Source organism: Mus musculus, chromosome 18, assembly GCF_000001635.26.
Source record: "Mus musculus strain C57BL/6J chromosome 18, GRCm38.p6 C57BL/6J".
In the NCBI taxonomy this organism is placed as follows: domain Eukaryota; kingdom Metazoa; phylum Chordata; class Mammalia; order Rodentia; family Muridae; genus Mus; species Mus musculus.
In genome coordinates this window covers 54,929,408-54,956,571 of record NC_000084.6, presented here as the reverse complement: position 1 = coordinate 54,956,571, position 27,164 = coordinate 54,929,408, and the positions used below count along the sequence as shown (strand labels likewise).

The 27,164-nt window shown below is 43.2% G+C and overlaps 1 protein-coding gene across 7 annotated transcripts in view; it reads left to right on the top strand.

The window, feature by feature from the left end:
- The window catches only part of Zfp608 (zinc finger protein 608), a 104,547-nt gene that overhangs the window by 36,020 nt on the left and 41,363 nt on the right, over window positions 1-27,164 (top strand). For 5 of the 7 annotated variants that reach the window (XR_003952523.1, NM_175751.4, XM_006525957.4 and 2 more), the window contains exon 3: window positions 9,764-10,019. The exons of the other annotated variants lie outside the window; for them this stretch is intronic. Coding sequence is in view for 4 of the 5 variants with exons in the window: in NM_175751.4 (NP_786927.2) it covers window positions 9,764-10,019 (256 nt within the window). In the remaining variant the exon portion in view is untranslated. The remainder of the gene's footprint in view (window positions 1-9,763; window positions 10,020-27,164) is intronic. 7 annotated transcript variants of the gene reach the window in all.

Here is a 27,164-nt window from a genome sequence, read left to right as displayed (position 1 = left end):
CTTCTGTCAGAAAAAACTAGCTCTGTTATTCAATACATTTCGTATCGGAAGCTAAATAATAATCTTTCATTAGGAGCCTTCGTCCTCAGCTTTGGACTGTTAGTTCTTTTCTTCCTTCTCTTCTATTTTTCTGAAACAGGTTCTATGGAACTAAGGATGATGACCTTGAAGTCCAGATATTCCTCCCCTTCACCTTTCGACTCCTGGGATGACAGACATGTGCCCCTACACACCAAGGTGTTTGTTTTGATCTGAGGTGAAATGGCTTGGCCTCATTTTTATTAAAAGATTTTTTAAAAGAAACATCTTGAGTGTGTTCGCTCACACCCAGTCATCCCAGTTATTTTGAAGCCGAGAGTCTGAAGCTAGCCTGGGCTACTCAGCAAGTTCCAGGAAAGTCTAAGGCTGAAGTGTGAGACATCAACAGCAAATGAGAGAGAACTTTTTAAAAAAAAATGACACCAGGGCTTCCAGTTGTTATTCCACAAATATTGAAGACGATAGTGGAGGCATCTCCTCCTGCCCTGCATGTTATTCTGTGGATAAACTTGCTCAGAGGATACTTATCACGCTTTAGAAAAAAGTTGTTCTCACTAGAGAGAGACCTATTGGGTTTTAAAAATTGGTTCTGTTCTCAGAAGGGAAATAAGCTTTAACTTGGAAACTGCAATTTACTTATGGAGTTGTCTTATGGGTCTGGGGGAGGACTTAACCTAACAAGTATGAGTTAAATGACCCTGGGTGAGTCTGATCCTCAAATGCAAACATACATAGAGTATGTGATAGTGAACTTGGTAGAGGGCATTACAGATGTTACTGGGAAAATTCATGACTTCTGATTTGTTTATTGTTCTTCTTTCCCGACTCCGCACTCCCTGGCTTCTGGCCTGAACAGACAGCCTCTCTTTTGGCCTTTAGTTTCGTCATTTCTCAAAGTCAAATGAGAAGACTTACAGCTGCCTTTTAGTCGAGGTGTGGTAGGAATGAATGTGTTGCAATGTGTCCTTTAAAAAAGATAGGCATTTGATACCAAGATAGATAAAGTCAAAATTGTTACCGTCTATGGTTGGCCCATGATGCTTTGGTAAAATATGTTTTGACCCTTTGCAAGACACTGCCTAAGGGCTTGACGTGACTCAGACTTTCCCTTGTTCTTTGTCACTAGCAGCGTATATTGTACAGTGCAATATATTTTACAAGACTATCTTTGGGTGGTTGGAAGAAGTCACCTAACCTGAGTAGAGAAAGGATTTTAGTTAAGAACAGAAACAAAAGACTTTCTTGTCCTTTCTTCATTGTCCTTCTGTCCTCCAAGAAATAGTGTCCACATATAACAGAGATGAGACACGGCTATTTATCTCATTTCAACCTGACTTCATGAGAGTTTAGGATCCCTGGAACTACAGTGCCTGAGTTCAATTGAATTGAAATTGACCCCTAGGCTCTCATAGGTTCCCTATGCTGAGCAGCATCTGAGTTCACTTCTGGGATGCCTTGTAAAGTAATGGGAATGAGCCTTAATTGGTAGAAATGGAATTTGGGTAGAACTTTTCTCGGAACTCAACTTTATACCAAGGGGATAATAAAAGGATTCTTCCCAAAAAGAAGGCGCCCTTTCTAGTACCTGCTATCATCTCCACCACCTTCCTCAGTGGCTTGTTTTTATATTCTAAGTATCTTTGGAAACAGTATGCAAAAAACCACCATTCACTGCTACTATGCAGAGCTCACCCCACTCACTTTTCAGAATAGATTGTCTGTGGCTCAGCTGTGGGGCAGTAGTCTTTGAGAGAACACAATCGAGGCTAGGTATGTGACAACTAACTGATAGGATGCAGTGAAAGAGATCTCCAGGCCTAGATCTGTAGGAAATGACATATTGAGCATCTTTGAGGGGAGATTTTGTTTAGCTTCCAAAACAAAAATAAAAACAGAACAAAACAAAACAAAACAAAAAAAACTGAGAGCATTGGGCTGAGTAGTGTAATTACACTGTCAGCCCACACCATACCTTTGATAGTGCTTGGAAAAGAGCCAAAGCGAGACAAGGAAGCTTCAAGACATGCTGCTGTTCAAGCATGCTTTCTCCGTGGGCTTGCACATAGGGACATGTCTGGGGTGATTCCTGATGGACAGTGACACCCTACCCATCCACCCCCATAAGCAGCATTATAGAGAGTCTAGATTGTTGACATTCTGTGTGTCCAGCATTCTGTTTGTCTTGGCTGGAAATGGAAGCAGGCTTCCTGGCCCAGGGGTCAGAGCCCTGGTTGTGACTAGACTCTAGCAGCATCTCAGCTATGGTTTCTTCCCTCTGGATGCTGGGAACTGAGTGGAGGGTTTCATACAAGCTCCACCACGTACTCTACCATTGAGTTAATCCTCCACTGCTCAGGTGTGCGCATGCGCATGCGCGTGTGAGGTATGGGCACCTGCATGTATTATGTGTTCTGTGTGCTTCTGCATACCCTCTGAGAGGCCATAGAAGATCTGCTCTGTCGCTTTCTGCATTATTCCCTCCACACAAGAACTCTTACCAAACCTGAGCTAGGATAACATCCATAAAGCCCCAGCTACCTCCTCCTGGCTGTGTAAACACCCACCTCAACACCACAAGGTTTACAGGCCCGTGCTAACCATGTCCAACATTTTTTTCATAGAGTTTGGAGGTGCAAACTCATGTACTCCTGTACAAAGTCCTCTGCCTCTGGGGCTAGGGGTAGGAGTTTGGAGGGATCACAGTATTTGTGTGCAAACTTCAAACTGTAGGCATTTAAAGTAACTCAGGTGCCTGGCTTCCGAAATTCCCTATAGAGGAGGCATTCTCTCCGTCTCATGCTCTGTTTTACATTTAGAGCAGGTTGCTGCTTTTGGCTGACCTTGGCCGGTTCAAATTCCCGCTTGGTTGCTCTTCCTAAGAGACCCTTCATCTCTTCTCATCTCCTCTTCACGACTTTGTGAAGATCAAATGAAAAAAACTCGAGTGCACAATATAATCCTGCCTATGATGTCTGTTTGAAAACTATTCTAATCCCTTTACGTTATGTGCGTTAAACAGTAGCTCAGAATGCGAACTCTTTCTACAAACAAATCGAGAGCAACAAGCAGGCAGGACTTTTGAGTTTTTAGCTCTTTGGATAACTTGCCCCTGCATTGGGGATCTTGCTTCTGCCTCTCTAATGTGGAGACACAGTGTTAGAGGAGAACCGGTCCCTTCAATCATTGACATGAGTTTACCCCTACCCTCTTTATTTTTGCACAGCAAGTCCCAAGGCATAAATTGCATTGATCTTGTTTCTCAGAAGTGTCCACCACATTTAGGAGAGGCTAAAGTAAGAATAATGAGCAAAGCTGGCGCTGTTCTGGTTTGTCCACCGGAGATGGAAATTTAAACGTGATTAATTTTGGATTGGGGATCAGTGTCCAAGGAACATGTTTTTAAGCCGACTCGGCTTTGCTAATGCAACAGTGACGTCAGGCAGCTGTCTAACACAGATTTGCTGCCACAGTGGCAAGTGGTCACCTCCAAAAAGCCTGGATTTCTACTTAAGGGCAGAGCAGTCTTCTGCCTAATGCGTTTTAAATTAAGAGGTGACTGTGGGCAATCTAATAAAACAGCCAAATACCAGGATATGAAGAAAATGTGAGCCTTAAGTACCCATGCCCCAGCATGCGCAGAGAATCAAAACATTGACTATGCAAACTGAAACACCACTCCTCCCGCCTGTGGCGGTTGGCAGTCTGAGAATCCCAGGATTGAGGGGTTAACGGCAGGATCCGTGTGGAGATTTGTGAGAACAGATGGGAAGAAGCTCGGGCACCGTGCCCTGTCAGGGTTCAACCCCGATGCAGGCCAATCGGAGTGAGGTGGGGTGGGGTGGTCTCTGCAGTGAGGATGCTCCTCTGTGGGAAGCCCTGGGCTCCTTTCTCAGCCCTCCCGGCAACACTCACTGGCTGTCTCCTACTGCAGAGCCACGTGGATGCGTCTTTGTTGGTCTAGAGTGCCTGCTGCAGGGCCCCTCAGCCCAGCCCGGGAGACCCCTCTGTATTTGCTTTGGGTTTCCTGGTAGTGCAGACCCTCCCCGGCTGACACAGTCAAATGTGCGATGATGAAAAGCAGCCGCCCCCCAGCACTCCAGCTTTTGGAGCCTTCCTGGCTCATCACCACTCAGGAAGCCCTTGAAATAAGGTGAACAGAGAAAATATTGCCAGGACCTCTGCAGAGGCGTCCCCCAGCCCCCAGCCCCCGCCCCCGCCCCCGCCCTCTGATTACATATACTAAGTGCTGGCTATCTGTGTCAATAACCTTCATCCTCCCCGCCTCCCTCCACCCCTCTGCTCCCTCTCGCCCCCCCCCCCCCCCCCCCCCGTTCTTAGGCTCTCTGGCGTGATAAATAGCCAGGCTACTGCACAGCGTGCACCAACACCTGGGAATAATCATGCAAAAATAACAGTGAGAGACTGCGGCGCGTCTGTTCTTGACATTAACTTTCCTCAGTTTGACAGGCTGCCACCACCAGCTGTTAGACTTACGAGTCTTTTTTTTTCCCTTCCCCGTCCCCTGCCCCCTCCACCCCCACCCCCGAGATGGCTGCTTTACTCTTTTGGGCTTTAATAGGTTACATCAGTGTCCCATCAAGATGACAGACACAAGCTTTGACAAAGGAACCCCTGCTATAACTGGCCAATGCTTTTTTCCCCCTGATCTTTAATTTTCGCTATTACTACTGTATAAGCCTTCCCCCTCCCCCGTGAGTTTTAATGAGCACTATCTTATTAGAAGTATGTTTCTCCCCCCAGGAAGGTATGCAGAGTTGCCTTTCTTGAATTGCCTTTTGTACTAAAGCTTAACCTTTGGCCTCTCAAGACCAAACCACTCATCAATTTCCCTTCATTCATTCAAGTCTCAGATATATTTGCCATGGTGGTAATAATTCTGACGGTAGCACTGGCTCCGACTTATTGAGTGTTACTCTGTCCTACGGCCCTGAATTAAGGTTGCTTGTAAGACACCCTGTCACATTATCTAGGGGCTATTTGTGTTTGGTTTTTGTTTGTTTGTGAATCACATAGAGATGTAGTAGCTTGCCTGAGCATCCATATCGAATAACCAAGCTAGGATTCCCACTCTGAAGACCACACTGTCTGCACCTCACTGCTGATCACGAACGTCCCACCTCTTACACTCTTCCCTTGGACACAGCTCTACAACTGAAGTTGTCATTTCAACTCATTTATGATTAATTAACGTTGATTGATTCTCTTGATGAAGCTTGTCAGCCTTGGGGGATAGGACCTTGGGTTCACTCTTTTTTTTCTTTCCTTTACCTTTTTTTTTTCCTTTTCCTTCTTTTTTGGTTGTTGCAGGTTGCTCAGAGTTTAGGGGTAGTAGCTCTTTAGTGGATGTGGGGGTTGAGGAGAGCAGGAGTACATTTTTTGGGAAGCCCGTGTGCGAAAAGGTGCAATTGGAGATTAGAAGACTTCTTGGTAATTCAGGACTCATCAGGACCTCCGGGATACTCTTGTCATTGCTAGGAGACTATAAATTGAGTGTGGATATCCAGAGGATGGACAGCTACCAGGTGCCAGTGTTTGAAAGAGCCCGTTTCCTCAGGCTGAGCTTCTCTGGATTAAGCACCCCCTTTTCTTATACTTTAACACATTTTAACCAAACTTAGCTATGAATTTAGAGGGGATTACAGATTTATGTTAAATATAGTAGCATATAAAAAACAGCTTTGTAAGGTTGTGTATAGGGTTTAGAGAGTTGGAATTTGTCAGACTGGGGGAATCTGCCACGCTCTAAGAGAGTGTTTACAGAGATGTACCCAGTCTTACTGCAACCCTGTGCAGTGCTGAGCATTACTTACAACCTTCATTTGAACTGTACCCTGTGCTGAGCATCGATTTTGCATGAGTTTCCCTTGCAACCCAGTGGGTGTGATGGATATTAACAGGCCCATTTCTTAGACTCTGGTCCTGATGTTAGCTGTCATTGACTTAGGTTCCCATCTAGCATGCACTGATAGAGCCAGGACTTGAACCCAGGCCTCCTGTTCACAAAACCCTAGTTTCACCCCTTCAGCGGCCCTGCTCAGAAGCTGCTGCTGCCCCACAGCAGACAGGCCTATGGAATGGTTTGCAGTCCTCTGCCTTAGGAAGCTTCATTGGCTGAAGAAATTATGCCTTCAGTGTAGGTCAGTGACCTGAGAAATTGCTCAAGAGGAGTTGGTCTTTTTGTATAACTATCGAGGCAGGGTGTGGGTCTTGTAATTCCAGAATGAGGGGAGCTGGAGAATGCACAGATTGGAGCCAGAACATTCTGTTTAAGGTAACCCTGTCTCAACAAATACTAAATTAGCTGTCATGTATCACTTAAGGTCCTGCTTATGAACATGGTATGTGTGCTCTGTGTGTAACACCACGACATACATGAGAGAACTGAAATCTTCTCAGAGGAACATTTCCCCCGGGCATTACCTGGTAGAAATTACTGACCATATTCTCTGAATGTTCCGCTCTGTTTTAGTCTCCTGGGGTAGGTGATTCTCTTGTGAATTTCCTACTGCCATGTGGTCTTCTCGGCTGTCCTGGATGACATCTGGGCTAGCTTATTGCTCTTGCTCAAAAGTGGGACACAAGTTTCCTTAGGATTGAGTGCATTGATCTCAGGAGCCTTCTTTCTGGAGCATTCTGTGGTGGCCTCAGGCAAAGTTTCGAGGCATAAACACACAGAGCTGCGTGTGGCTGATGTGAGGAATGCGGGCTCCACGAAGCTCCATTTCCAGTCATTAATTGAGCTAATGGAAATTCAGTTTCTTCTCTAAGCTCCTAAGTATTGGTAAATAAGAGGAATGCTTTTTAAAAATATCAAAGCGGCCAAATAAAACACTCTGGGAGTGGCTGTAATTCCCATCCCAAAAGCCTTCTTTCCATTTGGTGACCTGTATCGAGGAGGGCCTGCTGAAGGCCACATGGGTGGTCTTTGCGCCCCACCTCTTCAGGACTCATAGAGCTGTGGGGGGAGAACAGGGGCAGTTCTTCTGGAAACAACACTTATGGGCTCCATGAGGAAAAGAGAGAATACTTCACTTGTGTCCATCAAAGATTTGCATATTTGAGATCATATTATCTACCAGGTGTTAAGGCCTTTAGACAATTATCATTTTATGAGTAAGTTCATATTTATAGTCCAAATTTCTGAACCTTCACTTCCTTGTTTTAAATCATGATGGATGGGACTTCTATCTTATCCCTAACTCAGCTTTGGTCCTTACGTTTGGATTGTGTTCATGAAAACCGGCTTATTGGGAGGAGTTTGTTACCAAGAAACCCAACTTCTTCAGGAATTTGGACTTAGGGTTAAGAGTGTCTGACCGTGATCATAGCATAGACCGAGTCTGCACCAGGTCCTGGGTTTTGCACCCCACCACCACCACCCCAGAAGCAGCAGCAGCTCCACAACAAAAGTTTCACAAGGAAATTTGAGATCTGGAATTATATAAGTATCACCAATACTGTGGGGTGTGTCCGATCTGTCTCTTTAAGTGGAGTTGTGTTGAAATGGGTATTTAATGCAGAAACGGGTGTGATAAGGTTTGTGAGCAATGTTAGAAGACTGAAGAATCCATTTTCCAAATTGAGAAAAGTGGACCTTAGGCAGAGAGGTTAAAGGATTAGGAAGGGTCACAGACTAATTAGTGGCAGGTCTGGAGCCAAAGTCCTCGTGTGAGCACTTGCTGCACCCAGAAAGGTCCCACTCTTTGTCCAGTCCATCCTTGCCTTCCAAATCTAAACTACAGCTCTCTTGGACTCCTCACTGCTTGCATCTTGGCCCATTTTCTAACACGTCAACTCAAGCCGTCTTTGTTCTCAGTATTAGTGTGGGCTGTGAATCAGGCCACCTGAGGCTATTTTCAGAAAAGTGTTCCATATTTGTCCCTTTAGCATTAAACCATCACCTCGCAGTTTTTAATTTTGTAGTGTGATTCTGATCTCACACAAGTTTTTATCTGCATAGTTAGGATTGTGTGTGTCTCTCTCTCCCCCCTTAATTTCCTTCTGCAGAACCCCTTTCCTCTTTATCAGCCCCCATTTTAAACAGGAACTTGCTGTGCTAACTTTGATCCGCTTTAAGCAGCAGTAACTCAGAAGGCATAAATCACCTTATCTAAGACTGGGCCCCCGCCGCCGAGGGCTTTTCTTTCTGGGACTCTGCAATCAGGAATGCAGAACAATAAAAAGTATGGTGCAAAAGAAGTTTTATGGCAGCTTTGAGAGCAGGAAATTAAGTTTCTTTAACATGCAGATGGGTGAAGGGCTGTTCTCTGGCATCTAGAAGAGCCTCAGAGGAAGGAATGTCAGTTTATAATCATTTTAGATAGGATGCAAATTGTAGAAGGTCCTCTGGTCATTTCATCCTGGAGCCCACACAGACAACTAACTAACTGCCTCTGCTGTTTAAGAAGAACAATTTCTCATCTGACTGTGTTGAAATACTCTTTTTTGTTTTGCTTGCAACAAAAGCTATGTAATATTACATCTGTAGGCAAAGACTGCAAAGTAGACTTTATGAAGCAAGGGATGTATGCACAACAGATGGAGTTTTACTAGGTCAACCATCTGTGTGTCCTTCTTAAACATTTACTGTCTGCTAACCCAACTGATGGCAAATACAAGATGCTGTTCTGTGCATTGCCATTGTCTGTGCACAGTGCATAGGTAATCCTTAGTCCCAGTACACAGGGGTGTTCCTCTGTGTCTTTTTCTCAACCAATGACCTGTTCACAAGGTCAAATCAAAACTGTTCCGTGGCAGTCCTGGCAGTAGTTCTGTGAGCCAAATAAATGGCTGGCAATCTGTCCAGTACATATGTGGGCTTTGTTTTCATCTCAGCTGGGCATCTAAACTGGAGAAGAACACCTTTGCTGCCTTTCTAGGGGCGCCAAGGGGACATTCTTGGACAGCTAGGCCTTGAACTTGGCTGCCATTCCCATTTCTTTTGGATTTTGAGATAGGGCTGCCAAGCTTTGGTCAAGTTCCTCAGTTGCCTTGATAAGATGAACCACTGAAGGCTTTGTGGTTTGGAGAGCTCAGGTTATGTCGATGCCAGGCACACAGAGTTATTTATCCTCCTTATGAATTCCTGCTAAACTTCACGCTAGAACACTTAATTAGGAATTGGTTCTTAACACAGGCTAATATTCAGTTTATGTGCTTCAGTGTGTATAATCAAGTTATAAATTTTATGTATTCAGCAGAGTAAGTTAATATATTTTAGTAGTGATTTAATTCATTATGCTTTATAAAGTACTCTGAGAATAATTGTAGTCCATCTCCTTTATTTAAATGTCCAATAACATAGATATTGTTATTTACTATTATTTATCAGAGCTTCTCCTTTAGATAATGTTATCATTTTGAAAATGAGGTTCCTGTGTGAATGGGAAGTAGTGTTAATTTTACACGACATTTTTCATTCACATTTCCACAGACTAAAAGGTTGTCCGTTGGTGAATTTAGAAGGCCTGCTTCTCATTCAGGAAGCTAGCACTCCCCTCTTCACCTTCCTGGACACGAGAACACAAAATGCCCATTTCTGTTCTTTCGACTTATATTTTGGCACCATGAAAGCACTCAAAGCCTGTGATAATTGCAAATGGAATGTCGAATGATGATCTGTTCTAGAAGCGATGTAAGCAGATTGCATTACAGAGAACTCCCAGAATGCATCACCCCTGCAGTAAGCCTGTCTGTCTTTCAGGTTGACCCCCTGTTTACAGTGCCGGCACCACCGCCGCCGATTGCCAGCAGTCTCGCACCTCAGATTCCGCCCTCCTACTTTCCCCCATCTTCATCCAATATTGCAGCACCAGTCGAACAGCTTTTGGTTCGGACTCGGTCCGTGGGTGTCAATACGTGTGAAGTTGGAGTAGTGACAGAGCCAGAGTGTCTTGGGCCCTGTGAACCTGGGACCAGTGTCAATTTGGAAGGGATCGTGTGGCATGAAACAGAAGAAGGTAAATATGTTTTATTTTTATTTATCTCCCTCTGCCCTCTTCTCCATGATGTATCTCTGTCCATCTGTGAGGGGAATTTATTTTCCTTGTGGTTTGAGAGGATAGAAAGGTGATTTGTAGGTTCTCTGACTCTTGGGTTAAATAATGATCCTGTGTTCCTGGTTGCCTTTACCTTAAAGATGAGCCAAAGCCTTAAAAGAGGCGTCTTCATGCTGAGGGCTAACATGGAGAGCCTGTGAGAGCTGGGGTCAGGAGCAGCTTTCTCCTAAAAGGTATCAAGGAGACATGGCTCAAGTTCCTTTCATTTGTGGTATGCCAGCCAATTTGTCTGTCTCTGTGTTGTGGGGTCTTATATTTATCTACCTCCTTACCTCCCTACTGAATCAAACAGTGCCCCTTGTGCATAGCCAGGGCCGTTGTCATGATGCAGTCGAGGCTGGTTGGTGCTCAGAGCTAATAAGCTAAGGTTAAAGGTTTAAAGCCCAGTTGAGCCAGCCATCTCTTCTGAGTCTCCAGACAGAACCTTTCTTGCCCCTTAACTCAGCAAGCCATTTGGCAAGTGCAGCCCATTAGTCACCAGGGAAACACGGCCCCCGGGAAACTGGATGCATCTATCACCGCCGTTGGGAATATAAGCCAAGAGTACCAGTCATGCCGATAGTCCAGATCGGGTCACCATGTCTCATAGCACACGGCGTACGGTATTTCAAGTGGCGTGCATCATTAACAGGTCAGAAGATACTGAAAAGCAGCTCTCAGAGATGGGGAGCAGTCTGCACACCGGGTTGTCTCAAGAGGACCCTTGGAAAATGGACGTGGGGAACCTTTCTCCCCTTTCAGCTAGGTTGGTCAAGGGTAAAAGAGATGGATGACAGCTACCAATGCTTGGGTATCTGTGAGAAGAGTTAGGACAAAGCTGAGTATGACATGAAGGGGCTGAGACTCCATCACTAGATGGGTTTGTCTGAATTAAGGAGGGAAAAGGAGGAGGCAAACTTGAAGGAAGAAGATAGGATACATGCTACAGAGACCTAGAGGCATCCCTCTGAGGGCTTTATTGCTGGAAAGAAGTAGTAGCTCTGACTGTTTCAAGAAAAAAACGAAGATTGGAGACATCTTTGAATTCCACTATAACATTATATGTATTTTTGTATGTTTTGTTTCTTGATAAAAAATTTAAAAACAAAGATTGTAGCTGGTGCTAGTGATGAAGAAAAACATATTAACTATACAGTAAAAGGGAGTGAAAATAGCTGTAGGATTAGTTCTTGTTTATTTAAATAGAAGTGACACCTAAACTTTGATTTTTAGACTTTTTTTTCCATCTTCTCTATCGATGCATTTTAGTTTTGGTTTGCTGGCAGTCTGAAAAGCCAATTAATGCAATACTGTGAGAAAATAGGGCTGGAATGTGATTGGAGAGTAGAGAAATTTAAACTTTTCTTATCTTGCCTGTTTGTTTAAGGCCCACTTCCAAGACCAAGGGGCCAGTTATATGGAATTCTGGGAGCCGCCCCTCAGGTTGTCCGGTTTTCCTCCCTAGAGTTCTCCTGTAGAGCAGATGGCAGAGAACGGATTCAGGTTGATCCTCCCTCTTGTGGAAAGAAAATTAAGACACGAAAAACATAACACTAATTAATTAGCTATATAAAGATTTTCAGCAACAGAGGGAAAAAAGATTTGAAGAAAATATGAGCTAACTTCCATAAACTTGAAATTGAGATTTCTTGGAAAATTCACTCATTAAAATGAGTCTCTGTCTTCCTGTTTTTTAATGGACTCATTGCTTGTCATGATTTTATTTATGTAAGTGTGGAGTAGGGCAGGCTTCCTGCGGTGTAACCTCACTGGGTGGTAGATGTTATAAAATTAGCCACAAGCTTTCTGGGACAGTTGGGTTATTTTTCAGTTTGCCTAGAAGTCTGTTTAGTTTTGACTTTTAACCTTGGCCTCTAATAAAAGTGGATTATTTGGAGCAGAGGGCGTTGAGGGGTCGTGCTGAATAGCCAAAGCAATGCATACATTGAACAGAATCCGGATGCTCTGGTCCTATGTTTAAAGAGCTTGAAGATATTGTTTTGATAGTATACAAATAATGAAAGCCATAGCACTTCCACCCTGGCCTCTAAAAAATGGTTTTTGATTTAAAAAAAAGATATTTTTTGAGACAGCTTCAGTCTGTATTGGAGGCTGATGTTGAATTCATGAACCCCTGGCCTCTGCCCTTGGGATTCAAAGCCTGTGCCACCATGCCTGGTGGTCTCCAGAATTTGATAGAATTGGTTTTCTTTGCCTTCACCCAGCCATATCTGTGGCTGCTCCTGGTAGTGTCTCTGCACTGGCTCCTGACTACAGAAGCAAGGCATAGTAGCTGACCATGGGCAGGCCCAGTCTCCTTACCACCTCATGACACATGCAGATGTTTCCTCTGGTGGTGTAAGGAGCTACAGCCACTCATAGACTTATTTTTGCTGGACAAACTAGATTTCTGGCCTCTGTAGAATGTAAGAACTCCTCTTTATGGAAGCCTTAGTCCTAAGATGTGTATTTAACACACACCCATTTTCAAGATGCGTACATTTACGTTATTTCTTTCTCTGTACAGTGTTCAGAGTCCTTGGCCCCCATTTAAAGGTTAAGCTAATGGACTTCTTCACCTTCTCAGGAAAAGCAAACACATTCAGAGGCAGTTATTTTACAGAGCTCAGAATGGAAGGGGGAGCTTGGGGTTTTAGGAAGGGGAAAGGTATAAAAAGATGCAATAGTTTGTCCAATGAAGTTTGATAAAAGGAACGACTGCATATCCTCACACTTATAACACTGTTGGGTGCCTGGGACTAAGGGCCTATAAACTAAATTGAATCAAATCCATTCTTACTATGACAGGGAGTGTTACACACACACACACACACACCCCAAACATAATTCGATAGTGTGGAGGTCGTCTGCGCCTATGTTTTAATTTGATAGTGCATTCGAATCCCAAGAATTCATAGTTACAGTCGTCACAGGACAGTGGGTATTTTGGCAGCCTCTTGGAGGTGGTAGGAATAAAGACTGGCTTGAGGAATAAAGAACTTTGGCTTAAGTATTTAGCTGCCTCCTGAATTTGGAAAGCCTCATTAGGGTTGGCTTCTTTTCGTTAGCCTTTACTTCTCCAGTTACAACCTGTAAGTGAAATTCTAGTTGTTCAAGAACCAAGTTGTGCATGGGAATAAAGTGTTAATAACGAAGTTGCTCCTGGAAAAAATTAGCAGGTTTCAGACTGTGCCTAATAGGAGAGAAAAACTATTACTACATGTGGGTGTTTGCTTATTCTACTCTGATCTTTCTTCTCCAAGATGAACGTTTAGGAGCCATGATGGATTGTATGAAATGACTCACAGATGTTGGAGGAATTTCCATAGCATTTCACTCGTGACATTTGGGACACACATGCCTAAAATATAAGAGTTTGTTTGAAATTTTGCTCTTAAAAATGGGGGGGGGGGAAATTGGTGAAATCAGCACTATATGTAAATACATGTGTTGAGTTTGGCTTTAGGAGTCTTGAGTGTGTTTTCTTTAGCATTTTGTTTAAGGGGGGATTTTCAAGTTATTATTTATTTTTAATTATGTTTACGTGAGTGCATCTATGGACATGTACCCATTAGCACAGGTACCCAAGGAGGTCCAAAGAGGATTTGAATTCCCAAAGCTGGAGTTTCAGGTGGCTACATTGCAGGGCACCCTGGGTGCTGGCAACTGAACTCTTGACCACTGAGCCAGCTCTCCAGCCCCTCAGTCATGCTTCTTAGTGGGCCTTTATTTGGGTAGGTGGCCACATATGAAAGAAAAAAAAAAAAACTTGGTTCAGCCATGTCCATGTCCATTCTTATAATAACCCTTCCCCTCCTCTTTAGTTCTGTAATGGTAAACTGAGTAAAGCCAAGGGGAGAAAGGAAAAGTGGCAATTGCCAAGGATGGCCTCTTGAACGGCTATAGAGCATGAGTTCTCAGCACTGTGTTGTTGGACCTCTGAGAAAGGAATGGATGCCTTTCAGATAGCATCCCTAGGCACCGAGTCAGGCTGAATTGGTGTAGATGTGGGTATTGATCTGGTTTGGTTAATGACCTGCCATTGATGGTATAATATTCCAAAAGTGATTGGGGGAGCATGGGAGAGAAAAGGAGAAAGAGAGATGCTAGGTTCTTTGTAAGCACCTTGATCCTTTCTCTTTAAGGGAATGTACATGTATTCCTTGTCTCAAGTGCCCAAGCATAAAATGGACTAAGGGACTCTTGCCTTTGCCCAGTGGTTGATGAGATCTACCAAGAAGATGCTGAAGGATGGAAGGAGAGCATCGTTGTTCAGTTAGTAGTAAGGGCTGTGGGAAGCCTTGACCATTCAAATGAACCACAGAGGATTTGGAGACTAGCCCTCAGAGACAACCAATCGATATCACCCTTCCTAATCTAGTGGGAGGCACCTTACTGTTGCGTTCTCAAATGAGCCAGGGACTATAGGTTAATTTCTTTGTAGCCTCTGGTGAATTACTTTTGAAACAGACCAGAAACCAAGAGTAGCGCTACCGCAGCATCTGTGCTGGAGAAGGTGGATCTCATTTGCAGTTCCAGCAATTCTTAGATGGACAGAGAGAATGCGAGCTTGAGGCCAGCTTGGGCTCCAGAGAGCCCCTGGCTACAAACAAGCAAGCAGACAAACAAACCAATCTTGCTTAAAGCGTCAATGGGAAATTTCCTAGGAGACAGCGGAATACCAGTGGCTCACGGAGTATGACTGTAACAAGTCAGAATTCTGTTGAAAGGAAGAATGCCATATAGGAATATCTTCACCTGGTGTCCTGTGCTTTTGCTTTCCAGTGGGGGTGAGGCTTAGGAAGTGATTGTTTTAAAGGTAATTAACTGGAGAAATAAATGACTCTTTTTTAAAAACCATTAGAGACGTTTGTAACTTCTGCTTCTCTTGGATCCAAAGTCATAAATGTGAAGTGCAGTGAGTTTCAAGATAACTCATTAAAGGGCAAATGATCTGCATAATTGAGGATAGTCTAAAATACAATGTTATTATGATTCTTATTCTGCCGTATTTACTTACTGATCCCCACCACTTCAAACAAAACATTTCTTTTAAAATTCTGATTAATTTGAGAAGAGATTCCGTACTAATCCAGGCGTCCACCGTGTTTTCTGTGACTAAGCATAGAGTTTGTGCCATGCTTTGCTGGGTGAGAAACTGTTATTGAGGTTCATAGCTGTGTTGTTGTAAACCTGTCTGTGATTCACAGGGGCATGAAATGACACTGTTGATTTGTATGCTTCATTATCCACACCCATTACTGAGCTAGTCGGTGACTGGAACTGGTGACCAGTGCTCAGTAGAAATTTTGTCAGCTCATGTATTTGTCAAAAATAAATAGTACTTTAATTACTACACTGGTAAGAAAAAGGTTTTAGCCTTGATTCTCAATGGACTCCCATGGAGGTTTTGACAGACTGAAGGAAGTATTTATTATAATTTATCCCACTGCGTGCACTAGCCATGAACTTTTCCATAGCCTTCGTTGCCCGACTTACAGAGTGGTGACAATGAGTACATTTAGTCCCTTGAAAGCCACCGTCACTGGTGGCAGAACAGTGCCGAGCTTCTATCTTCCAGGTTGCATGTTCATGTGGCAAGGAAACACACATCAAAAACCAAAGTGTGTGTTCACAGGACACAAACCCTGTCTTTACTTCTGCTTATTCTGAGTTTAGGGTTGATTTGTTTTTGAGAGAATCTTAGTAAGTTGTCCTAGAACCAAGCCATCCTCCTCCTTCAGCTGGGTAGCTCGGGTTTCAAGTGTAAACAGCTGTGTTCATCCAACATCTTTAAATTAAGAAAAGATTTGCAATAACAACAGAATGCTGGGAAGTGATGTGAGTGCTGTTCTGCTGAAGGAAAGTGGGCACACTGTGGACAGAGTGAGCATTGGTACTGTGTGGTTTTTGTTGGAAAGCCCCAGGGCAGCCACCTTTCCTGTTATCAAGATGAATAGCGTGCTGCTTTCAAGTAGGACTTGGCTCACTGTTTTAGTTCGGCCTTTACTTTTTGGTTATCTCAATCCATTCTTTGGTGGTGACACCGGGTGTTAAGTAATGAAGGAGAAGCCTTGAACTCACTTCATAAAGACATTTAAAAACCTTTTTCGTCCCTTTATCTCAAAGACAAACTTCTATATTTGAATATAGAACTTCAAGCATTTAAAAGTAAATTTTTCTTAGGACTTAGGTATGAGAAAAGATGAAAGCTGTCTTGTAAGGTGTGTGTGTGTGTGTGTGTGTGCAACTGAAGTATTTTCCTTTTTTTCCCTAAAAGAAGGAATTTATAAAGAAATTTTGAAGGAGTCTTGATGTTACAGTGACTTTGAACTGTAGATAGATTTATAATTACAAATGGAAATGAACTCACTATTTGAAAGAATAGCTACTGACTCATCAGATAGATACCAGCTGAAACATTTCATTGATCTCTCTTCCTTTTCCTCTCCCCTCCCCTCCCCTTCCCTCTCCCCTCCCCTCCCCTTCCCCCTCCCCTCCCCTTCCCCCTCCCCTCCCCTCCCCTCTCCTCCCCTTCCCCTTTTCCTCCCTTCTCCTCCCCTTCCCCTTTTCCTCCCCTCCCCTCCCCTCTCTTCCCTCTTTTTCCTCCCCTTCCCCTTTTCCTCCCCTCCCTCCCTCCCTCCCTCCCTCCCTCCCTTCCTTCCTTCCTTCCTTCCTTCCTTCCTTCCTTCCTTCCTTCCTCCTCTTGTTCCAATTTTTGTTGCTTTATTGAAATGTAATTGATACAACATACAATCTGTCCATTCACGGTGTGATCCATGCGTGCATGCACACAAAACCACCATGAGATCCTGACTTCAATGGTATGGGGTAAGTATCTAACATGTGAATGTTATCTTTTGATTTCTATATAATAGTTGCTATTCTGGCAGGCCTAGCAGCGTATGCCTATGATGGCAGCGCTTGTCATTTGATTTACATTCCCCGGATGGTTAGTGTCATTGGGCACCTTTTCATGTACTTGTTAGCCATTTGTTCATGTGTTTTGAAGAAATGCACTCACATCCTTTGATGGTTCTGTGAAATACTGATGGATCAGAGGCTTTGACTGGAGATCTGAAGGCTCACGTGTTCTTCCTTTGCTGGTCAGATAGAGAGGATTCACAGTAGCTCTCTTCCAACCCTGCCACTGCCTTTTCTCCCCATCAGCGCCTCTTGCTTTGAGGGAGCCGTTAGCTTTATGTAGTCCCACTAAACTGTTTTGCTCTTTTCTTCCCACTGGCTTAACGTTTTCCTATGCATTCAAAAGAATAGCTGGGCTCAGATACTAGACCCACTTTCTAGGACAAATGTTTAATAACATGTTCATTAAAAAAATCTCTGTCAAACTGCCTTTGCCAAGTGACTGGGCCATTTCTGAATTCTCACAGGGATGAATAAAAGCTCTGGTTACTCTACACCCTCTAGTATTTAGTGTTCTCAAGTTCTGAGTTTTGACCCATGGAATGAGATCTTGTTTTGTGAAGTTCCTGTTCATCTAAAGGATGCTGGGCTAGAACCTGCTTCACCGTCCTAGTCACCATTTGTCTGTCTTCTGTGATGGTTTGTGTATGCTAACATGGTTGGGCCATTTGAAACAGGCGTTTGTTTTCTTACTATTTAATTAGAAGAGCTCTTAGTCTATTATAGATGACAAATACTCTCTCTTGCTCCGGTGGGTTTTTTAAGGCAGCCATATTGTTACAGTACCATGAGTGCAGATTCGGCGACATTTCTAGGAGACACAATTTTAAAGCAGGCTTTTACATTTTCTTGAGTGTGTAACATATTCTGCTGTTTCTAAAGTGTTTCTCAAGATGGGCGTGACAGTGATCTGGGCATGGTGAGGCATAACTGTGGTCTCAGCATTTGAGAGTCTGGAGCAAGAGGTTCATGAATTTTAGTCTATGCTATACTGTATTTCAGACAGGAAGGCACCTTTTGCTTTCTAAGAAGCATTTTTCACTGGTATGGAATATTCTGCGGAATAGATATAATTAGTATAATTAACATTTCTTCAGTGCTTTATTCACATTGGTTCCAATTTTAGATGAATGTAAGTTCATAGGATGACATCTTTATATAAAGGGAGATGCTTGTAGATTTGGAATCACGGTGTCAGTGTCGGTTTTTAAGAAACTGCTGAGTCTATAAAAGCAGATATTTGTTATGTACTAGGACACGTGGTTTAATGCTCTTCTGGAATTGACTGGATCAGTGTGGACACCTACGATGGAAGGATGTGAACGCTTTTCTTTCCCAGCCCAGCTTTGCATCCCCTTCATCTTAATAGCAAAGGGGATTCAGCTCCAAGTTCTGTGTCTAGCTCGTGATGCTGATGTCCACACTCTTTGGGCCCTGCCTCCATAGAGGCCTTTGCTCTCCATCATGGAAAGGTTTGGCTTTGGCATCTGCTTCTGCCTAGAATGGCATTCATATTACCCCACTCCCCATCGAAAGGGAAGGAAGTTAAAAGGGGCTGTTAAACACCAGAGATTCAAACCCACAGTGAGGAAATATTATTTCATCATCTATTTTCCGGAGCCCCAACCATTTAGGCTTGTCTTCTCAACGTTTCTTTGTTCTGCTCTGTTTCCTCAAAGGCAAGGAAGTGAGGACAGGATACTTATAAACAATCCTTTTGGTGTCATAACCTGTTCATAATACATACTGTTTGGCACTTGACATAGTTTAGCAGGGTACAGATTTCTTTCTGGCACATCTATGGCCTGCCTTGCCCCTCTGCCTGCCTCCTATGCTTCCTGTCAGAGTGTCTCCTCCCTTGGCAGGTAGAACTATCAGGGTACTTTTTACCAGTAATGTCGACCAAAGCACTCCCACATGTCCCTCTCCAGCATTCCTGTTCAAAAAGAAGCTTGGCTGGTATTTCCTTGGCAAAGAGGAAATAAGCCATAATATGGGAGAAGGCATAGCCTAGGTTCCAGATAGCCATTCTCAGCAAAGAAAATTGCCGGAATTAGGCTCATGAGCACAATTGCAGGCTATCTAGCAGAGTCTGACACCCATTCAGGAGACTCCAGAGAGGAGCAGATAAAAAGTGCAGCGAGCTACACAAACCCCTCATTGCTCATTTGATAACTTCCTATAACCTAATGGTAAATTGAGCAGTTACACGCATGTTCTTATTTGCTTTGTTTTGTTTATCATAATTAAATCTCCCAGCTCAATAAGCATCTGAGGTACTTTTGTGGCATTTCAGTCTCTGAAAGGTGGCTCTTGATTCTTTGTGACATAGGACAGGCTTGGTCGGTCTGTGCCCTTTTGTCAGGGAAGTGGGGGCCACCTTATTGTTATGGTTTGAATCTGCCCATCCTCTGCCAAGCTCACACTTAGAACAATTGGTTCTCAGATGGTAGTTGCACTCAGGGAAGGTACAGACCCTTTGGAATATAGCTGGCAGATGAGAGCCACCAGGCCTGAGACTTGGAAGGCTATGCCTGCCCACAGGTTTGGCCTAATGCTCTACTTCCTGGTTGGGCTACCAGGTGAAGAGCCACATGTTCTCACTGCTGTGAATGTTGTCAGGCCTTCCCTGCTGCAATGGTCTGAAATCCCCTGAAACACAGTGAGTCAAAATGAATCCTTTCAGATTAAAAGTGGCTTCCTTTGGGCATGGAGTTACAACAGTAAGAAAAGCAGCACACATCCATGAAGCTCTACCCATCTAGTTAGCCTCATGCCCTTAATGTGGGAGGCTCCCATAGCAAAACTAATTATATATGTGTGTGTGTGTATATATATATATATATATATATATATATATATATATAACATAAAATTTTATTTAATTTTTGACTGTTAAACATAGCTTTTGATCATATTTACAAACACACCCTCCTCCCAGACTCACTCCTTCTAGCTTCATGTTTTCTGTCTCCTCCCCCACCCCCGTGTCTTTCTAAAACCCACTGAATCCAGTTTTTACTGCCTATAAACCACTGATCCTCAACCAATGAGTCATGACCCTTTGGAAGGGGGAGGGGTGGATCTAATGCTTCATTCACAGGGGCCACCTAAGACCATTCTGCATATCCGATATTTACATTACTATTCATGACCATAGGAAAATTTCAGTTCTGAAGTAGCAACAGAAACAATTTTATGGATGTGGGTCACCACAGCATGAGGAACTCTATTAAAAGGTCACAACATCAGGAAGGTTGAGAACCAATGTCCATAGACTCATGGGTATGGCCATCCGCGGGAGTATGACCATTCCCCGGAGGCCACACCATTTAAGTAAACTGACTCTTCCTCCAGCTGTCAGGAGCCCTTCAGGTAGGAATGGATGCTCATGTGCCCTTACCCCTACCTTAAGTGTACTGCTGACCGATCCACTCATGAGAGCAGCAACCTTCTCATTTCCAGAAGACACTCTGTTGACCCAATTCTCCTGAACCTCTGGCCCTTAGGATTTTTCCACCCCTAGCCCCATATGCTGGTCCCCAAATCTTGGAGGGAAGGCTATTCTAGCAGAGCAGCAGAACATCTACCTAAGATGACTCCTGGCAGTATTTTTTTCAGACTCTCGCATTCCTAACTAAAGTAATTAATCTCTGGTTGTGTGCGGGTGAATAGAACTAGTTTTTTAAAACTGCCAAAAAGCAAATAAACACTTTCCTGTCTGTTAAGGTTTTGGCTGAAACATGGGAACTCCATTTGGCTTATAGAGAGAAATGTTTTTTAAATTTAATATTCACTGAATATTTTTACAAAATACCCCCAAATGTAGTTTTCAGCTATGTGCGTCATAACAAGAAAAATAAAAACAAAAAATAAAAACAAATCCACTTTCCTTGGAAAAGAAGCCCCACGTGCTCTCCTAGGCTGGTGGGAGGCTTGGATCCTGCCAGCTCTTCAGAAGCCCCCATGTACATCTGCAGCCTGTGTTTTGCCATGTAGACCTCCACTGACAGACAACTTTTAAAGTCACTCAAGTCAAGAGAGCTGGCTAAGAACATTTACCATGTCTCATTTTACTGGTGAAGTAGCAGAGGCCAACGGGTCTAACGAGACCTAACCAGGGCCACTTTCCTCTGGGTCCCTCAGCTTCCTGAATAGAGACTACTCACCTCTCAGAATATGAAAGTAAGCCTATTACAGACGGTGCTGGAAGTTAGTCTCTTCTTAGCAATATCTCTCCAGTATATGTATGGAATGGTTTCTTGTCCTAACAGATGCGTGGGAGTAGAACCTCGAGCTGGGTGGAAACAGAACAGGGTCAGCTGCCTTGGTTTGATGTTCTAGAAAGCTGTCACCAAGATGGCTGCAGTAAGATGACTGTGTGAGAGGTATCTTTCTTTCAATAGATGTTTTTGAGTACTCAAGCACAGACTGAGCATCCTCTAGACAGGAAAGCATCAGAGATGCATGCAACTCTCTGCAGCCCCTGCTTGATAGGAAGCCTAGTAGACATTTTATCTTCTAGGGAGGGTTTTGTTGGTGATGGTGTTGTTGGTGTTGCTGTTTGTTTTTGTTTTTGAACTGATAGTCAGACTTGAAGAATAAGGGGTCCATTTTCAAAGAAACAATGCTGTGAGCTACTTAAACTTACATTGACTGACATGAATCTTCAGAGACTTAGGAGAAGAATATTGCCTCAACCCCTCAGTTGGTTATTTGAAAATTCTCAAGGTGTACACTGTTCAAGAGATCTCATTTTATGTCTGGCTTGTGTATTAAGTATCTTCTTGAAATAAATACCATCAGTTGGGCCAGTCCCCCTGAGCCTGCGGTTCCTTTCGAGCAGCAGGTTTCCTAAGTATGGAATTTCAGCGAAGCATATCATGTGTCGGATGTAATTGTTAAGTCTGTGAGACTGATTTAACATCACTGTCTTTATTTTCTCCCACTGAAGAAAATAAAGCAGTATGGGGAATTTATGACCCGTTGTGCAGTCAAGTCAGGATCCAAAAGAGAATTTAGAGGCACAAAGTTCCAGGGCTTAAGTGATGCTTTATTAAGAATCTCCTTGTCCTGCTTGGTCACCTACACCTACCCCAGAGTTCCAGGAGAGGGTGGGCTGGACCATACATGACTGAAGGGGCAGCGAGTATAGCTAAACCCAATCCCTGGGGACCTAGTTTTGGGTTTGCTGATGAGGAGTTAGGGTTCCCCTCTGGATTTGCCTCTTTGCCAGGCCACCTTCATTAGTAGAATCACTCTTTATATTCTATTTGGTCTGTGGGGAATGGAGAAATTCTAGCAAGGGGTAGGTGGTCCCTTTTGGCACTTTAGGAAAATTGTGGGTTTCTTTTCCAATGTAGAAGGACCAGTTTGCAGAAGAGATTTGTCAGGGAGCCCGATTTTGTATTCTTCAACTATGAATTCTGGCAGCCCAACTTGTTATGGCTCAGTGTTTGATGTCACTCCCTCTTGTATTTCCTTCTAATCATTAACGAAAAATGATGAAAGGATAACAGGAGCACCTGGCCTATTGGTGAGCATAAACACACTGATCAGAGTGCAAAATGGAAACACAGCAATCCCTCCGAGGCAGCCAGAGCCTTTCTCCCACTCGATGGGGATTTTTTTCTCTTTTTATCTCTCTCTATCTCTCTGTCCCTCTCCCCCCTCCATGTGTCTATGTCTCTATGTCTATCTTTCCATTATTTTTAAGTGTGACTAGTAAGAAGGCAGGCATAAAACATGACTACAAACCCTGGGCTTTGTCTCCTGTGGTAACTGGGCAGGGGAGTACTATGCACTTCATAGCAAATGCTGGCTCTGTTACTACCTAAAGCAGCACGATTCCATAGCTCAGGGAGCATTTATAACATTTTTTTTGGTTTTATTATCTGTAATATTCTATTATCTCTTCATCTAGCTATATGGCAGGCTCCTCTGGAGCCCTTAGTAATGCAGTACTGATACCCTAGACACATACATTTTGGGGAAAGGTGGATAGCTAAACCAAGAGAAAGAAAGCTAAACCAAGAGAAAGAAAGCTAAACCAAGAGAAAGAAAGCTAAACCAAGAGAAAGAAAGCTAAACAAAGTGACAAAGAAACAAACAACAATAAATGAAAACTGAGCGGCCAGAATTGATGCAGCTCTAGGTAAGGAAGGTAAGTTGCTGTTAAAGCAAGTTGTGGGGGTTCATACTTAGGACCTCAGCATTCGAAAGGACTGGGGCCAGAGGATCGCCATGAGTTTGACGTCAGCCTGGGTACATAATGAGTTTGAGGGCAGCTACACTAGTGATAGCCTGACTTAAAAAATAATGTAGTAGGATTCGAAAACCAGGTTGGGGCCTCACCTCATCCTTCTCTCTCCATGTGTTACATGAACTCTTGTGCGTACGGCAGCCTGGTGAAGAAATAGTTAAATGTATTCCTGTTGTGTTCCCTGCTTTTTTGCCAACACGACAAACCCCTCCTCTTCAGTTTGACATCAGACACATTTTTCATAACTCAAATGAAGGAGATGGGAGTGGAGGGGTCAGACATGCCTTGGGACTTGGGGGGAATGAATACGGCACACTGAATAAAAGGAACCCTGGATAGCAGCACTGTCTCGGGTGTCAAACCTAGTGCTAGGTTTGGTGGCATATGCTTCTAATCCCAATGTGTGTAAGGTGGAGTCAGGAAGACTGTGAGTTTAAGGCAAGTCTGAGAGAGATGAAGGTACAGAGGGTGAGAGGGAAGAAAGGAGAGGGAATGAAATCGTTTGCTCGAGCTACAGTCTCATTGTTCAGTCTTCAGCCTTAGCTGTTTTCTCCTTGGCCCTGGGCCTGACTTTCCTCATCTGTGTAATGGAGTGGATTGAATTGCATGATCTTTGGTAGGTCTGAAGGTCCTCCAGCAAAGGAGTGTAATGATCTTGGGTGTTCACGGCAGCATCATGTCAGACTTGACAGGTTCTGCAGAGAAGGCTCAGCAGATCACTCCAATGGCATTATTCTTAAATATGCTCTGGGCTGGTACCAAAGTCCTGCTGTATGGGTAGGCTGGATTTCAGTCTTCATGAACGTAGATCCATCAGCACTTCTTCAGGTAAAGTGACTCCTGTAGCTCACTCGAGGAAAGGCTCACTGAAGGTCTCATCTGACAAGCTGTTCTGAGCCAGGATAGCTTCACTGGCAGGTTCTGAGCCCTTGGCCTAACAGAACTGTGCAGGCACCACTGTGAAACAGGGATGGTATTGGATGCAGGCGAGTTAACATATGAGGGCAGCTTTATTTCCTGTTTAAATTCTACCCAAGTTACTCACGCACACACACGCACACATAGTTGAAAAGTCCACAGGTTTCTCTTAGGCTGATCACAAAAAAGAATAGTAGATTCACACCCCAGTTTTCCTTTTCTCGTGGTGTGTGTGTGTGTGTGTGTGCGCGCGCGCGCATGTGTGTAAGTAAATATTTCTTTCTTATTTGGAAACACAATGACTAAGCTCTCTTTTTCCCTCCAACACAAATATATTTTATCCCACCCATACTCCCAATATAATTATGAGTTATGAGCTCTCTATGGCTGTTTGACGAGTTATTCTAAAACATAGAGCCTTATAATAACAAACATATATTATGTCACAGTTTCCTTGGGTCAGGAATGTGGAAGCAACTTAGCTGATTGCTTCAGACCAGGCTGTCTCCAGAGGTTTTTGTCAAGCTGTGGCCAGAGCTGTTATTGACTGAAGACTTGGCTGAACCTGAAGGGCTCTCTTTTGAGCTAACTTATGTGGTTATTGGCAAGCTCTAATCTGTTGTGGGCCATGAGGATAAAGGTTTTAACATGGACTCTCCATAGAACCACTCACAGCATGGCAGCTGGCTTCTTCAGACAGACAGACAGACAGACAGACAGACAGTGCACAAATCTTGTTGACATCCTTTGTCGTGTTAAGCTTGGTCCTTTGCCTGGAAGGGGTCCTTCAGAGACTGTTGACAGACAGACAGACAGACTGCCTTGGAGTAACTATGGCTTCCATTTCAGTTCACGTTTTAAAACCTCTTATTTAGAACCTCCTGTTAGAATCTTCCCTTTCCCTCCTTTCTCAAAACTCTGGTGTATAGGTATTTATGTATTTTCTGATTTCAGCAGACTTTTTCCCAAATTTTTCATTGTTTTTTTTTTTCACAGACAAATCTGTTCTCATGTATTTTTCATTTCTAAAAGCTTTTCTTTAAAAAAAAAATAGGATTGTTTCCTTAAGTCCTCCATCCTACTTTTACGGATAAGCCTCCTCTTGTTTCCTCTGAAAATACTTCTTTTCCCCTTATCGTTAGTTTTAACTTCTTTCTCTTTTGATTGTGCTTGATGTGAGGTTTCTATTTCACGGTGGTGACACTCCTCATGTGTCTGTGGGTCCTGTCTGTTTGCTCCTACCTGTTAAGGAGAAGACCTTTGTGGGCCTCAATGATAGAATAAAATAAAGAGATGGGCCATTTCCAGAGCTTCCCTGAGCTGTGGATTGCCTTATAACTTTAGTCTGCTTTTATCCGTTTTCCAAGAAAAGCTTTCTCTACATTCTTGACTGTCATCTTTCTTGCTGCTAAATTTAGGGAACCAATGGCTAAAGGTATTCTCTCTTATGCAAATTTGCCTTAATCTTCCTGACTTATTTAGTGACTATAAAATATATTATATTATATTATACAATGTAAGTTTGTAGCTGAGAATTCCTGGTAGCCATTATGAGATCATTTCAGTTGATATATAATATGCTACTGTAATTATCACTTAAATACTGCAATTAGTTTTTTTCAAGATTATCCTTATTTTTCTTTGAAGATGAAGCCTTTCCACATACGGCAGAATGGAACTTGGGGTCCTGGTGCCTCAGATTACCATGTTCTGGGGTTATGGTACGCCTGGTATTGTAGATTGTTAGACACAGTTATCCCCAATGAATGAGACCTTCATTGTGTCTTATTCTTACACAGACTCTTAAGTTTGGGAACTTCAAACAGGAGATACAACTTCTAATGTCCCCAAACTCCTTTGATTATTGGTTATCTAATGCAAGATTAGTGACTTTTTAGAATGAACTTTCTGCAGCCTTTGCCCTGTCTACCTCGCTATGGGTCCTTGCCAGTCATTCTTTTGACCAAAGCTCTGCTCTTCTTATTTTTATTTAGCAAGAAGAGTTTGTCACACCACTGATATTTTCCCAAAACTCTTTTCAGTATTTGTTGCGAAACCCTTCCTTCTTTGTTGACCTTCTGTGAAGTTGTAGTTGAGAGAGGTTTCTTTCTCCAAAGGAAAGATGTGTTGAACAAAACCAAGTTCCGCTGTTGTATACACTTGTAATACCAAACTTGGACAGGGTGTGTTTGGAATGTCTCTGAGCAACATTGCTCATTAACCACACACAGCACATGCAACTACTTGCATTTTCAAGTATTGTTATTTTTTGTCTAGAAAGATCCTGTTTGGTTTTGTCTACCCACTTTAGAGAAATAAACAGTACCTGCCTTTATTTCTTGAGTATAAAGACCAAAAACAATGATATGAACATTGCATTAATGTCTTTGGGGCATAGACGTCTGTCTTCTTCACAAAGCATGTGGCCGAGTCTCAGTCCCAAAATGGCCTCACTGGATGAATATTATCCAAAGACTTTATTCGCCAACGTACAAGGTGGTGATTAAATCTGTTTCTCCTTCCCATACCTCTATCCCACCCAGTTCAAGTCTGTGCTGGCATGGAGTGGGTGATTGGGTTGGGTTGTATAGGTGTGGTAGGCTCGAGGCCCTTGCTGTTTTATCAGTCAAGTCAATGAGGTAACAGACAGGAAGCTGAGGGAAATAGTTTTACAACCTTGAAAGTGTTATCTTGGAGGACAAGGTTTGTAATACTGGAGTGAAGAGAAGCCCCTTTTACATGGGTAAGTCAGTGCAGGCAAAGCTACTAATTTGTTGTTAGCTTCAAGGAGATTTAGAGCCTTGGTGTCCCTGGCAGTTGGGGTGTACAATAAAATTCTTTTTCTCTTCCTTCATTTAAGTCTAGGGAAAGCTGGGTGCTTATAGAATGGTAGGACCAAATGCTTCTTTTACTGATAGACATAGGGATTTGTTACACAGAACATTTCAGATTTAATGTGTTTT